General features: G+C 43.1%; 1 protein-coding gene across 1 annotated transcript in view; it reads right to left on the bottom strand.

Annotated features, from left to right (window-relative positions):
* Positions 1-3,219: 3,219 nt before the first annotated feature.
* The window catches only part of WHAMM (WASP homolog associated with actin, golgi membranes and microtubules), a 69,226-nt gene continuing 57,423 nt past the window's right edge, over positions 3,220-15,022 (bottom strand). The window contains exon 10 of the mRNA XM_077472358.1: positions 3,220-9,699. Coding sequence (XP_077328484.1) covers positions 9,422-9,699 — 278 coding nt within the window. The 3' untranslated portion in view covers positions 3,220-9,421. The remainder of the gene's footprint in view (positions 9,700-15,022) is intronic.

Raw genomic sequence — 15,022 nt, 5'->3', positions numbered from 1 at the left:
CCCAGCAGGCTGGGAATGTCTTAACCCCTTCCCGCCGAGCGTACGCAGATGTGCGTACTCGGCTTCCGGGGGTTATACCGGGATGATGCCCGCACCTGCAGGCATCATCCCGGTACCGTTTTCTTCAGCAGGCGATTGGCTTTCCAGCCATAACAACCGATGCGGCTAAAAGCCGCTCAGCTGTTATGCCGGAGGAGCGGGAGGGGACGTCCCCCCCTCCCGCCGCCTCCCGCCGCTGTTACCGGTGCTCCCGTTCGATCGGGAGCACCGATTCAACTTGCACTGCCTCCGGCCGCTGGGGAGGAACTGGAACGAAGCCGTAATCGGCTTCGTTCCAGTCTCCTCATAGTAAACACGGAAGCGACGTCATGACGTCACTTCCCGTTTACTCGGCTGCCAATGGCGCCGGTTTTAAAAAAATATCCGGTATTCAGAATCGCCGTTTTCGGCGATCTGAATACACTGAAGTGTAAAGGAGGGGTGGGGGGTCTTTTAGACCCCCGATCCCTCCATAAAGAGTACCTGTCACCGCCTATTACTGTCACAAGGGATGTTTACATTCCTTGTGACAGCAATAAAAGTGATCAAAATTTTTTTTTTTTTTTTTTTAATTTAGTCATTTTAAAATAAATAAAATAAATAAAAAAATAAAAAAATTTTTTTTAAAGCGCCCGCCGTCCCCGCGAGCTCGCAAAGCAAAGAAAACGCATACGGAAGTCGCGCCCGCGTATGTAAACGGTGTTCAAATCACACATGTGAGGTATCGCCGCGATCGTCAGAGCGAGAGCAATAATTCTAGCACTAGACCTCCTCTGTAACGCTAACCTGGTAACCGTAAAAAATGTTTAAAGCGTCGCCTATTGAGATTTTTAGGTACCGTACTTTGTCGTCAATCCACAAGTGCGCGCAATTATAAAGTGTGACATGTTTGGTATCTATTTACTCGGCGTAACATTATCTTTCACATTATGCAAAAAAAATGGGATAATTTTACTGTTTTGTTTTTTTTTAATTCATGAAAGTGTCCCTTTTCCCAAAAAGTTGCATTTAAAACACCGCTGCGCAAATACCGTGTGACATAAAATATTGCAACAATCGCCGTTTTATTCTCTAGAGTCTCTGTTAAAAAAATATATATAATGTTTGGGGGTTCCAAGTAATTTTCTAGTAGAAAATATGGATTTTAACTTGTAAACACCAAATTCCAAAAATAGGCTTAGTCATGAAAGGGTTAACATCCTAGCATGAGGCGGGACAAGATTATGCCATCCATGGTAGTTTTTCAATCGGGCTTCTGAAGTTAGGTAAATGGCCTACACCAAGGGTGGGCAACCTCAGCACTCCAGCTGTGGTGAAACTACCAATCTCATCATGCCTCTAGGAGTCATGCCTATGATTGTCAGGGTCTTGCAATGTCTCATGGGACTTGTAGTTTCACCAAAGCTTGAGGGCCGAGGTTGCCTAGCCTTGGCCTACACCTATAGCCAGGGTAATGTCCAGCTTTTCTCAAAACTGCACAGTTTGCTTTGATCTACATGCACCCCTTACTTGCATAGGTAGTTTTTTTGGTAAAAGTGAACTGTTTCAGGCAGCCCATTGAAAGCAATAAGCTTCCAGCACACAAAAAAATGCCCTAACTTGACACATTACAAAACTTTTACTGCAATGCATGTGCATTGCCTTAGTACACAGAAGGTAAACCCATCAGGCCTTGTCATGTGGCCCAAGCAACGGCCACTACCTCCTGTTTTCACCAGCTGCTTTACATGGTGATGTAACAGGTCTCCTTTGCAACAGGTACAAACCCTTCCTGCTCTTTCCTCCTCAGAGGCGCTGGCTCTTTGTGCAGCTCAGAGCCGTTGGTCCAGAGGTACCTGGTGGCTCCAGTGCCTGAGTTTTCCTTAAAATTTACATCCAGCAGGTGCATCCTGTGGCTGGGCTTTTGAGGAATTGTAGCACCAAATAGTGGCCATGAAGAGAGGCCTTCTTATAAATGCCATCTTACATCAGGTAGGAGAGAGTACAGATGTCAGGGTTTTCTTTGGAAGGTGTGTTTGGGGTGGGGGATAGGCCTGTGGAGGAAGATGTGGGCAGAGGTGGGGGGATGAGAGCACGCAGGAGGAAGGGTGGAAATGAGGTGTTGCGCGTATCGCGCCCCTGAACCCTGCACTCCATACATAGCACACCCCTGAATCCTGCACTCTGTATGTAGAGTAATCCTAAACTCAGCATGTACAGTAATCCTGAACTCTGCACTCTATATGTAGAGTAATCCTGAACCCTGTATGACCCAGAAACAAGGGCCTCTTTGAAGGCAACCATACTGCTGATGCGGCATGCAATAAAATTAAGTTGGACACCTCTGCCTTAGTGTATTGGGCTGTTATTCAAAATGAATGACCCCAGAACGTGTCAACACAATTAACGTGCATGCATTTAAACTGGCCTGAAGACTATGTTCACGCTTTTGTGGGTCAGGAACACTTGCAAAATTGTACGTGTTTCCAACCCGCAAGCGAAATGTTCTGCTCTTCAGCAGACATGCAGGGGGTGCCATTAATTCTTAAGGGCACCCACACACTTCGCCAAACACAGTGTGTGCCAAATTGCATGGTGCTGCTGTAGTATGAGATTTGGTGTGGAGCAATTTAATAAGTCAGGAACTTTCTTCCCTGCATTTCTTGGGGGTACAGCAGTCCATTCAAATGAATGGGCAGCTCTACCAGTGACATATGTGTGTAAATATGCCTCCCAAGTGTGATCCAAGACTAAAACAGCTTTCTGTAGAGATACACAATTGTTTCAGCCAAAGTTGCCTGTGTATACACTGAATAGATATCCCCAACACTGGCCTTTTTAAGGAGAAACAATAGCAGTTGTCCAAGAAATCCCATTTCAATAGAATTCCATGAGATTGGGCACTATCGGGGTGTCAGCAGAGCGTAGTGTGTAAATATAACATCCCACCATCCTATACATAGAAACAGTCTTATCCACCCACATATCTAGGGAATAATGCACATAGCAACGGTATAGGGAGGTGACACACAGCTTGCATGTGATGCTTTCTGAACATATAATTAAGCTTCCTCTTGTAGTATTAATGGTGGCTTTTTCAATATTGCATGACAGGTAACACCTATTTAGGTGTACTAAATATTTTACAGTTGTCCCAGTTAGCCTGATCGTTTCAGTGGATTTACATGACAAAGGCTGACAGCAGGTTTAAAGGCTTTTATTAGCATTACAGATTTTATTTTTGCAATACTATAGACTCCTCTGGACTGCACAAGCAACCAGTGACATGTGTTAGGAGCCATATTTGGCAATCCAGTCATTCCACCCACAGTTCTACTCTTCATTAAAAGTTCACATATTGAATATAAGTTATTAAAGCAAAAGAGAAATACATTTAAATAAAACAAGCCTGGGGAAAAAAAAAAAACAAATCCTGAAATGAATGCGGTTTCCCATCGATGTATGATCACACACACCTCTATGTGCTGACTTCAGTTTTACCGATAAATCCTTCAATGTAAATTACCTGCTTTTTGTATGTCAATATTCGGCACTGCCCTGACAGTTTCATGGGCAGGTGAAATCCGATGTTAATTAAAGCGGTAGCAAACCCGTAATTTTTTTTTTTTAAACCTGCAAAGCAAAAGGCATAATGAGCTAGTATGCACCGCATACTAGCTCATTATGAAATACTTACCTTCGAACGAGGCCCCGACCTCTGGCCCGATCCACGCCGAGGGAGCTGACATGCTCCCTCTGCGTTTCTTCCGGGTATCGCGGCTCCGGCGCTGTGAGTGGCCGGAGCCGCGATATCATCACATGCGCGCGGGAGATTTCATTCCGGCCGGTCGGCCACTGCCGGATTTTCAGGCCGAGAATCCTCTTGTGCGCATGCGCCGCTGCAGACAGCAGCGCATACCGAGGGGAATATCTTCTAAACCGTACATTTTTTTTACCTACAGGTAAGCCTTATTATAGGCTTTGCTGTAGGTAAAAGTTAAAAAATTGAGTTTACAACCACTTTAAGTTAATGGGGATGATCCTTGCTGCTTCATTCAGCAGTACATTAACACGAGTTTAAAGTGGATGCAAACCCTCTCCTATACCCAGTGACGTGAACAGCCTCAGATGATACACAGAGATGAAACATCTCCCTACATAAGTTTTACTTGTATATCTGCTGTCTTCAGCTGTATATATCCTTTAAAAAGTTCAGATTGTGTTGCAAACCGTTCTTTCTGTTTTGAGCAGTGGGAGCGGAGTCTGGGCTTACTATGCGAGAGCTGATTGGAGGAAAGGAGCACACCCCACCTCCGCATAGGCGGAAGAACGAAGAAACATGCAGAGCTCTACTTTGAATAAACAAGCTCTCTGCTTCTCTATCTCTAAGTTCCCTCCCGACACAAAATTTCCAGCTGCTTTTTATCTCATGTGTCGGAGAGCTTGTCAGAAGTTATCATACTAATAACACAGAGGAACAAAGCAGCAAAAAGACACAGGACTTAGAGGTTTGGAGAGAGATAAGTAAACACTGCAGATATATGTGACCAAGTCAGTTAAAAAAAAAAAAAAAAAATGAACCTTTAATATCACTTTAAGTTTAAATGAATATATAATTCAAAGCTGAGAAAAAACTTCCACAACTCGCACAGTGAAAAAAAAAAAGCAGACAACTATCCTTATAACTCATAAAGCCTTAGACGGTGGATAAACCCCCCTCCCAAAAAACTGAAAATGGATGATTTAGAGTTTGAATACACTGGTCTGATTTGCCACTTTTAATAATGGCTCAAAAAGGGTAAAACTGGACATACACTCGTAGATTTTGGGAAAAAAATGGTTCAACTAAAATTCTCAGTACACTTGAAGACGTTGTTACAAGAAAATTACATTTTGAAAAATGTTAACATTCCATTTTGGAATGAATGGACTTTTCTGAACAAAAAAAAAAAAAAAACCAAACACAAATTACAACTTGCTTTAGAAAATATTTCCATCCTGATAATTCGAAATTTATCATCACTGCGGTCAAAAATAGATGTCAATCTGACCTCATTGACCATTACAAAATAAACATTCTTTAAAAAGAAAAATGAAAACGTCTATTAGAGAACGGACAGCTTGAAATGAAACTCAATAGCTTGATTAATGAAAATGCATGTAAAATTGATACAAATGTGGTGTGATCAAGTCCTAAAAAATTTATTTTTTTAGCATTCACAACCGCACATAATAAAAGGGTAACTCCACTTTTGTGAGGAACAAAAAAAAAAAAAAAAAGCAAATAAAAAAAAAAGATGATATCGTTTATACAATTGCGACTCAAGTCACATTGTAATTGAATGTTATTAAAATGAATCTTTCCTTTTCAATCTGCAGCTGCTGTAATTTTCTGTAAAATTGCAAACTGGCTACTGGGAGGTGTTCTGTACACAGATGGTATAAAGTACGCCCCCCAGAAATGTAAGATCCTACATGTGGGATATGCTCACTGATTTTCCCAGAAGTCTGCACTAAGATACAAGTCAGATTTTTGGCATTCCTTGCAACAAAAAATTTAATTTTTGGTGAGAAGTCAGGTCTAAAGCGATACAGGTCCTGACAATTTCCTCATTAGAGCCCTGCAGGTGCAGCAGCTGATTGATAATTATAAAACCACTCTATACAGATCCTCTCGAAACATGGACACAGAAAAACAAACAGCTATTCTTTCAGAATAACCAAAGAGTAGGGATCTGCAACAAAGTTTGTTAAAATCCTTGCAATGTACATAGATCACCCAGAGGGGAATGGTTTTTGCTCAACAAAAGTGGAGTTACTCTTTAAAGGATATTTGGATTTATCTGGCTAAACATCTGCAGAGATCAGATCATCTTTTAAATTTTAAAATATAGGTGCAACTATTCAAATCTACACGATTTATCAATTTTCTGGTAGAATTAAAAGTCCTGGTTGTGTAGGCAGCACTGATTGAGTGACATACACATTTATCATCTATAACAATGAATTATACCACTTTGTGATGTGTAGGCCCTGTCACCTGGTATGGACTTAAAAGGCGAAGCCCTACGCCGTACGCTGAAAAAAACGGCGTGGGAGACCATATCAGACCCTTATCCGAGCACGCAGCCCGGCCGGTCAGGAAAGGGGGTGGGGACGAGCGAGCGCCCCCAGGAGAACAGTGGATGGTTGAGGGTCTTTGCACCCACTGGTTGGGCAGTGTCTGACCGAAGCCAACACACAAGCAGATACAGTGGCTGCTTTTTCTATATAGCCATGTTATCCACGTGTGCAGTTTGAATTCAGCAGCGTCTGTATGGCATGTGTGTTTAGACCTGAGCAGTTTTTTTTATTTTTTATTGTATGCCTAAAAAACTGGCTGTATAGTTCTGAGACAGTTTACCCCTTTGGTGTTACTGTATATGTGGATTAGTGAAATAGGTCTCATTCACACTAGTTAGATGCAGAAGATGTTATCTGGGAAATATAAACAACTTTGTGCTTTTGTAGATCACTTGGTCCTGCGTTTAGATACTACTGCTTTAAAGCTAAATATACAAGACATTTATTTGAGAACAGACAGGATATTTATTACAGAAGAGACTTGCAATAATATCTCTTCTGCAATAAAGTACACTTACCTGCTTTCCCACAATCCTCTGCTGAATGTACCCGGGCTGTGCATGCATAGCTCAGTGTACATTCTGGCACACTGGCAGTGTTCTGGGATGCCCACACTCCTGCGCATGTGTTGGAGTGATGTCATTGTGACCCGGCCAATTTCAATGGTCAAGGACCAGAATCCGGGGAGAAGATGCTGGTGCTGGTGAGGACCTTGAGGCCACCTAAATTTTGGAACTAAGGTAATTGTGCCTTTAGTTTAACCACATTTACATACAATTATCTGCATTTAGAGTGTCTACGTGGATGCTCAGAATTCTTTTTTTTCTCCAAAATGCAGCTTAAACTGACCACACCTAAACACAGGTAACCGCACAGAGAGACTGGCACCACTAAAAAATGATCACATGTATTTATATGTATTTAGAATATGTCCTCTAAATAAACACAAGTTTGACAGTGCCTGTGTGAATGATCCTTTATGGGCCGGTTCACACTAGATGCAGTGCGAATTCACACCGCATCAACATCGCAACCTGTAAATGCGAACCATTTGCGGAGTGTATGTTAAGTTAACGACACCCCGCAATCATTTTGTAAACGCAGCGATCCAAAATCCAGTGTGGACAAAAGAAAAGGGTCTTGCGCGAGTTTAGTCCGAATGCAATGCTAATTCAACCATACAGTTTGTATGGCTGAATTTTTTATCGCACAGATATCGCATGTGATCTGCACAGCAGTACGGTGCAAATCACATTTAATGTCTGGCATCACACTAGTGTGAACCAGCCCTAAAGGAGAAGTTACGTTCACTTTCAGAACATGTTACATCCGTATTCACGGTGAGATGTAACATGTTCCAAATCAGCAGCCCCCAACCCCCTTGAGCCCACATTGTGACAGCGGGTGGGGGGATCTTCTCCCCACACTAGATGTCACAACTTAAAAAGAGTGCGGCCGAGCAGAGCTCTCCGCCCCCCACCATGGCATTCATTCACAGAGTTCTGTGAATGAGAGGACTACAACTACTATCAACCATTGCAGCCGACAGCTCGTAGTTCTCAAAGAATTACAGCGAGCTGGTCAGCACTCTAATAGTTTGTTGTTCTTCCTGCCGTTTATTAACTGCCTGCCCATATGAAGTATGAGCAGACAGCTGAGCTGATAGTTGAAAGGAGCCTGACACTGCATCATGGGTGCAATACTTTACAAGCTTCTAATGAAAAAAACAAAAAGAATAAATGCACATTTCTTTGTACCTACAAAAAAATGTGCATTTATTGTTTTTTTTTAAGGTGAACTTGGTCTTTAAATGATCTTAAGCAATAACAATGCTACAGAATGTAGTCAGCCAATATCAATGGACATTTTATTGATGGAAATTTATCCTATGTTTTTTAGCTCCTGATATTGATGCCGTCTGATCATTGGGCCCAGACCCACCACATAGATCATACCAGCCAATTTACCTTGTCGCTCCCCAAGTGCCACTTATCACTTTCTCCTATATAAAAGAGAATAGCTGTCCCTGCAAGGTTTCTGATCTTGGGCAAAATCTGTATAAATTTAAAATACTGACAGGTACACGTCAAATTCCGAACATATAGATATATGTGGAATTTTGCTGGTGGAGTAGGGCTTGGCCTGAGAGGGATACCTTTGATAATTGGCCACCTTAAACATTAATTGCATTATGTGAAAATCAAGAATTACTATTTTAAATACAGAGATGGGTAATAGTGAGCTTATAAATATACAGCAGTGTGCACTGGATTAACTGTGAAAAAATAACACTTGACTGAATCAAGCTTGAACATCTTCCGATCCCAACCAGAGAGCAGCGCAAATGCAAAAATGTGTGGGATGTGTGCAAATATAAAATTGCAGGCATAAGTCTGGTTAAATATGAAGTGAATCTATACTGGCTGAATACTGTAAAATACAGTGGTTGTGTTATATATGGTGGACAGAAAGATAGTATGCCATATGGTCAGGTTTATAAAACCAAGTTCAAGGGCCTTGTTCACATGGGTGGCAGACTTTTCTGTCCCGAATTCAGTAGTTGATCGATTTTCAGAGTGCGCATGAAAAGGGGCGGAAAAGGACGGACCATGGCACTGCAACTGTGTACATCGCACATGGTTATGGCGTGGCCCTATTCACTTAAATAGATGGCATTTGGCAGTGGTAGTGCCCACCAAAAGCAACAGGGGGTTTGAATTTTTGCCACAACCCTGTGCAGCTACATATTCTTCTTTAGGTAGAGGGGTGGTAAAAGCACCTGTTTTACTGCCCCTTGGCCTTACTGTTGTGCATTTAAGGTAATAAAATATACTTAAAAAACAAAACGATAAGCATTGGGTTTAATCCTGCCTAGAGGGCCCGTAGACATCAAATGGCGGGCAGACATTAGGAAATGATCAAATAGACAAATTAATAATTCTCCTCCCCAACAATCATGCATGTACATGAACTCAGAGTTCCCTGGACTAACAGAGGGACATGGTCTTGTCTGCCACAGACTATGGTGGTTTATAGACCGGTTGGTATCTGATATTGCTGGTGTCAAAATAAAGGTATCTAATGGAACTTTTACATACCGATAAAGAAACAAAAAATCTGCACAACTGCAAGCTTGTAATGTTTGGCCTCCATCCACATCCAGTAATGCTAGGCTTGGTTGAATGTTATAGACATAGTGATAACCAATAATCTAGCTGTTCTGCTCCAGTGCTTTGAGACTTAGTGTTATATTAAATACACTGTTCATCATTTATGAATATTAAGCATCCCAATCACTACTCGTATAGCCACTTCTCTCATCATCATCGGAGTCAGCTGAGGCTTTCTTCATCCTTTGCATGGCTTCTTTAATATTTCGCTCTAGTTCATTTTCTGGATCTTTGATCACAGGTTGTTGCTGTACTTTTCGGAGCTTGACTCCTTTTTTGATGGCTGTTAATATACTGTCTCTTACATCGATCGAGGTTTGGGGTTGCTCCACTTTTCGTAGATGATTTTCACCTCGTTTTAATGATGCCAATACTTCTTCCATGGAACCTACAAAAACAAACATGTTCATAGACATCTCAAGTTTGCTCTGCTGCTCATTCTGTCTTTAAAATGTAAAATGACTATACTGACTGGCTACCAAGTGCCCGTCTACAGACTACTGAAGAGGGTCACTCATTTATTGGTGGAGGTCGGAGCTTACCCCATCCTGTAAATTACTTTTATTCAAAGATCAGGATCAAACAAACATTACCTTACCGGGAATGTCCAATGCTACCTTATATGACCATACCTATGTCTTTCCAGCTTTGACTATGTTTGAAGGGAATCTGTCCAAATAGAAATATAGGAACTGCCATTGTTGTGTTGCTTTTCAACATATATGCTTTAGAGCTGACATCTTTTATCTTACATCACTAGCAAGCCATTGGCCTGGAACAAACATGCGCATATAAAGTGCCCCACCATATGACACGAACATGCTTGTTTCAGATCAGTAACACACCAAGTAGCAAAGAAAAGACAGAGATGGCAGCCTTAGCCCTTGTACACACGGTCGGAGATTCCGACGGAATGTTTCCTATCAGACCGTTTTGTCGGATATTCCGACTGTGTGTGGTCTGCATCGGACTGTTTCCGTCGGAATATCCAACGGACCAAGTTTTCCAACTTGCCGGTAAAATTTTCCGACAAAATGCTCCTATCGGACATACTCCGATCATGTGTAGCCTACTCCAACGAACAAAGTGCCACGCATGCTCAGATCAAATTCCTAGGCCAAAGCTATTGGCTACTAACCTGAACGTAGTCCCGTCGTAACAAAATAACGTCATCGCGTTATGTACAATCGGATTTTCCGACAACTTAGTCCGACCGTGTGTATGCAACATCACTTCCGGACCTCTTCCGGAATTAATCCGTCGGAATTACTCCGACGGATTTGGTTGTCGGAATCTCCGACCGTGTGTACAAGGGCTTAGACGTCTCTCTCCTAAAAACAAGGTAGCAATTACAGCTCCCATACATCTAGCCTTAAACAATGCGATAAACAAAAGCAATTTTCTTTTGTGGTTGATGGAAATTTAAAGGAGAAATATGGACTTAAAAAAATACAAAACCGTTTATACTCACCTAGGTGGACTTAGCATTGAAACGACTCTGCAGTGAGACTGGAGTGATCAAACATGAATCACTCAGTTCTCCCCCTCCGCTCTGAACAAAGAGCCATCACTGTCAGGCCAATGTGGCTCACAGCAGGGGTCATGTGCGTCCTGGTTCACCATTTTCAGGTCCAATTTCAGCCCAAATTTTTGGCTGAATTTAGACCTGAAATGGACCAAAAGACGCACAGGGCTCCTGTGCAAAGTCACACCGGAGCCGCATCAGAGATATGTAAACCGGCTCCATAGAGAACCGGTCACATTCTCCTGTTATTGCCAATTGGATGTGGAGAACAATAGTGTGAACCCGGCCTCAGTCACCGGCTCTCTGCTCTTCACCTCCAGTGCTCGCTGGAGCACTGGGCTGTGGAGGGGCTGGCTCAGGTTCTTGGTGGATTTCTGAGAGGCTGAGCCAGCTGCCAGTCCAGGCATCTGGGTAGATAGCGACCATATAGTCAGAATCTTTCCCGAGCCTTGGCTGGCTGAGTGATGTCAGCTGAGGGCGGACTTTAACCTGCTGTTGGCTGAAAACGGGTAACAGGAATGTAGAATGAACTGCACTCCTGTATCCTACACTAAAATTATTAACAACTTTGGCTATACATCGAGTTAAAACAATGGACCACTCTTATGGACTCTATTAGTGAGATATCTGTATTTGAGATCAGTTTTGTGGTCTTCACAGCAGATTTCACCTTTTAAAAGGAGTTCCCACTTCCTGTTTTGCAGGAACACGAAAATACGCAAATTGACAGAGACAGAGTTTCGAAATATCACAGGGAGATGCCTGACTCTACCTACAATTAACTATGTTTTTTTGGGTGAACTGATTCTTCACATGATTAATCCACCCAAAACGTATATTTCAGTATTGTGCAGACATTGGCAAGTTAAATCACATACTAGCTCCTTCCACCTTCTTTAGGGGCTCTGACAAAGATTTTCACCCATTAAATTTGAGACGTGTCTCCTGATCCACCACAAGCAATATAAGGCTTCTTATACAGGAAACAGTGCATTTGTATAGCACTGATTGCTGTATAAATGACAATGGTCCCAAAAACGTGTCAAAAATGTCCGATGTGTCCGCCAATAATAAAAATTGCTGCCATTACTAGTAAGAAAAAAAAATCTTAATAAAAATGCCATAAAACGATCCCCTTTTTAGTAAACACTATAACTTTTGCGCATTCCAAACGCTTATTGCGATTTTTTTTTTACCAAAACTATGTAGAAGTGTACGTTTCAGCCTAAACTAAGGACATTTTATTTATTTATATATATATATATATATATATATATATATATATATATATATATATATATATATTTATTTTTTTGTTGGGGGGGGGGGGATATATATTATAGCAAAATGTAAAAAAGAATGTTTTTTTTTCAAAATTGTCGTTCTTTTTTTGTTTATAGCGCAAAAAATAAAGGGTGATCAAATACCTGCGGGGAGGGGGGGGGGCTATTGGTTGGGGCTGTGTTTGCACCCCCCCAAAAATGGAGCACCAGCTGCCACTGACCCTTACATACTGTAAGCCAACTGAAGCGACTAGGCTCAGGTGATACAGAGATGAAACACATCCTCCTACAGTAGGTGACCGCGATATTGTGTCAATCTCGCTGCTTTTATGGAAGAGATTGACCCCCTGTGAGCGCCGTCGCGGGAGCCAGCGCCGAGCCGGCTTGCATCGGGAAAGGAAAAATGTTTCTTTTTCTTTCCCGATAAGCATCGCTGGCCAGGTTCACACTGGTGCGGGGATCCGAATTGGATTCCCGCCAATACCAGGCACTGTATTTGGTATGATTACTAAGGGAGAACTCCACTCCAAATAAAAAAAAAAAAACACAACATGGATTCCCCCTCTGGAGGCATACCAGGCTTTTAGGTCCGGTAGGGATTTTAAGGGGATCCCCTACGCTGAAAAAAACGGCGTGGGCCCCCCCCCCCCCAAAAAATCCATAGCAGACCGCTATCCGAGCAAGAAGAACAGAAGAACGTAAAAACGGAATGCAGCGGCGGCAGAAGACTGGGCCACTGCTAGTAAAAGAGCTGGAAGAAGGAGCGGTGGCCCGGCAAGAAGAACTGATGAAGGGGACAAGACCCCCGAAGTCAGAAGAAGACCCCCGGGCCGCTAGTAAAAGAGCAGAAGATAGCGGAAGAGTCCGGCGAGAAGACCCCCAAGACGGAAGACCCCCGAAGCAGTGCAATTAATTATTTTTAAAGCTTCCCCCAAAGCACCCACCCCTCATGTTGAGGGCACGTGGCCTGGTACGGCTCAGGAGGGGCGCTCGCTCGTCCCCACCCACTTTCCTGACCGGCCGGGCTATGTGCTCGGATAGGGGTCTGGTGTGGGTTTTGGGGGGGACCCCACACAGTTTTTTTCAGCGTAGGGGATTCCCCTTAAAATCCCTACCGGACCTAAGGGCCTGGTATGCCCCCGAAGGCATGCAGGCTTCATTAGTTAGGCGACATTATCGCAGATTTCTCGCTTGCTACTATAAGAAAATAATATTTTCCTATTGCAGCCAGCGTGACAGGATTGCGCTGGTTAGAGAAGCCTGTTGCCGGTAACAAGCGCGACAGGATCGCGCTGGAAACACAATATCGGCGAAACCTACTGTAAGTTGCCCAAACCAATCAAACGCTTATTGCGATTTTTTTTACCAAAAATATGTAGAAGAATACGTATCGGCCTAAAATGAGGAAAATTTTTTTTTTATATATATTTTTGGGGGATATATATATTATAGGAAAATGTAAAAAAGAATGCATTTTTTTCCAAAATTGTCACTTTTTTTTGTTTATAGCGCAAAAAATAAAAACCGCAGGGGGGGATTGGTTGAGGCCTTGTTTGCACCCCCCCAAAAAATGGAGCACCAGCTGCCACTGACCCTTACATACTGTAAGCCAACTGAAGCGACTAGGATACAGAGATGAAACACATCCTCCTAAATTGGACCCGTTTATACAGCCCTCTCTCCCCTAAAGACCTTTAAAGTACACTAATTTACAAGATTTCTCAGCTCCAGGAAGCATGGGATGGGGATTAGATGTCACACTGCAAAACTAACTGTAATCTGAGCAGAGGGAAAGGACCCACTCCCCTCTACATTGTCACATAATGAAATACATGCACAGCTGAGGCTCTCAATCACCTGCTGCATGCTGGGGGGGCATCTCCAGGCATTGCTTGGTGTCGATATATAGACTGTCAGAAGTGATTCATGGACAAAGCAGAAGGAGGAGAGAGCAGCCAGAAATCATACCAGGTGCCTTGGATTGGGACAAATGCACACTATAGAAGGATATACTTTTATTTTTCATTTCAGGGGTTTACAACCACTTAAGTCTCAGTTTTGTGTGGCTAAGGCTGGCTATACACTATTACAATTATCTTGTTTAACTTTCCTTTAGATTTAACAAAACCATATAATATGAGGTCACACCTAAGTCTTATCAATTTGTATGCAATCAGGCAGGCCCTTGTACTACATAGTTCAAGGTAAATCTAAAAGGAAAATGGTATTGTGTATGGCCAGCCTTACTCTTCAGTGTACTTTTTACCTACTCATAATCCTGTAACCAAGTTTCAGTCTACTTTTTACCAGATGTCACATGAAAATGTGAGTGATGCAAAGACTGCTTCCTTAACCACTTGAGACCCGCGCTATAGCCGAATGACGGCTACAGCGCGGATCTCCTTTGCCGGGACTACGTCTATTGACGTAGTCCCGTGCACGAGCGGCCTGCGTGCCCCCTGAGGGGTGCGTGCGGCGCGCTCTGTGATCGGCGAGTCTACGAGACTCGCCTGATCACCGATCCGTGCAAGGGGTCGATCCCGACCCCTTATCACGTGATCAGCTGTCAGCCAATGACAGCTGATCATGTGATATAACGGAGCAGGTAATCGGCTATTATTCCTACTCGCGCTGACAGCGCGAGGAGAAAAAAAAAAGCCGATCACAGGCGGCCGTGATTGGGACATTAGTCCCAATCACGGCCAGCCCTGCCAGTGCCCACCTGCCCCCTGCTTTGCCACATGAATAAAAAATGTGTCCCCCCTGTCAGTGCCACCCAGCAGTGCCCACAGTGCCACCCAGCAGTGCCCACAGTGCCACCCAGCAGTGCCCACAGTCTGCCTCAACAAAGGTGCTGCACCCCAGTGCCACATATCCGTGCCCAGCAGTGCCGCCCATCAGTG

The sequence above is a fragment of the Lithobates pipiens genome, unplaced genomic scaffold (genome assembly GCF_037356315.1).
Source record: "Lithobates pipiens isolate NorthernLeopardFrog02 unplaced genomic scaffold, aLitPip1_a1.2 Scaffold_8, whole genome shotgun sequence".
NCBI lineage: Eukaryota > Metazoa > Chordata > Amphibia > Anura > Ranidae > Lithobates > Lithobates pipiens.
This window is presented reverse-complemented; position numbering and strand designations above follow the sequence as displayed.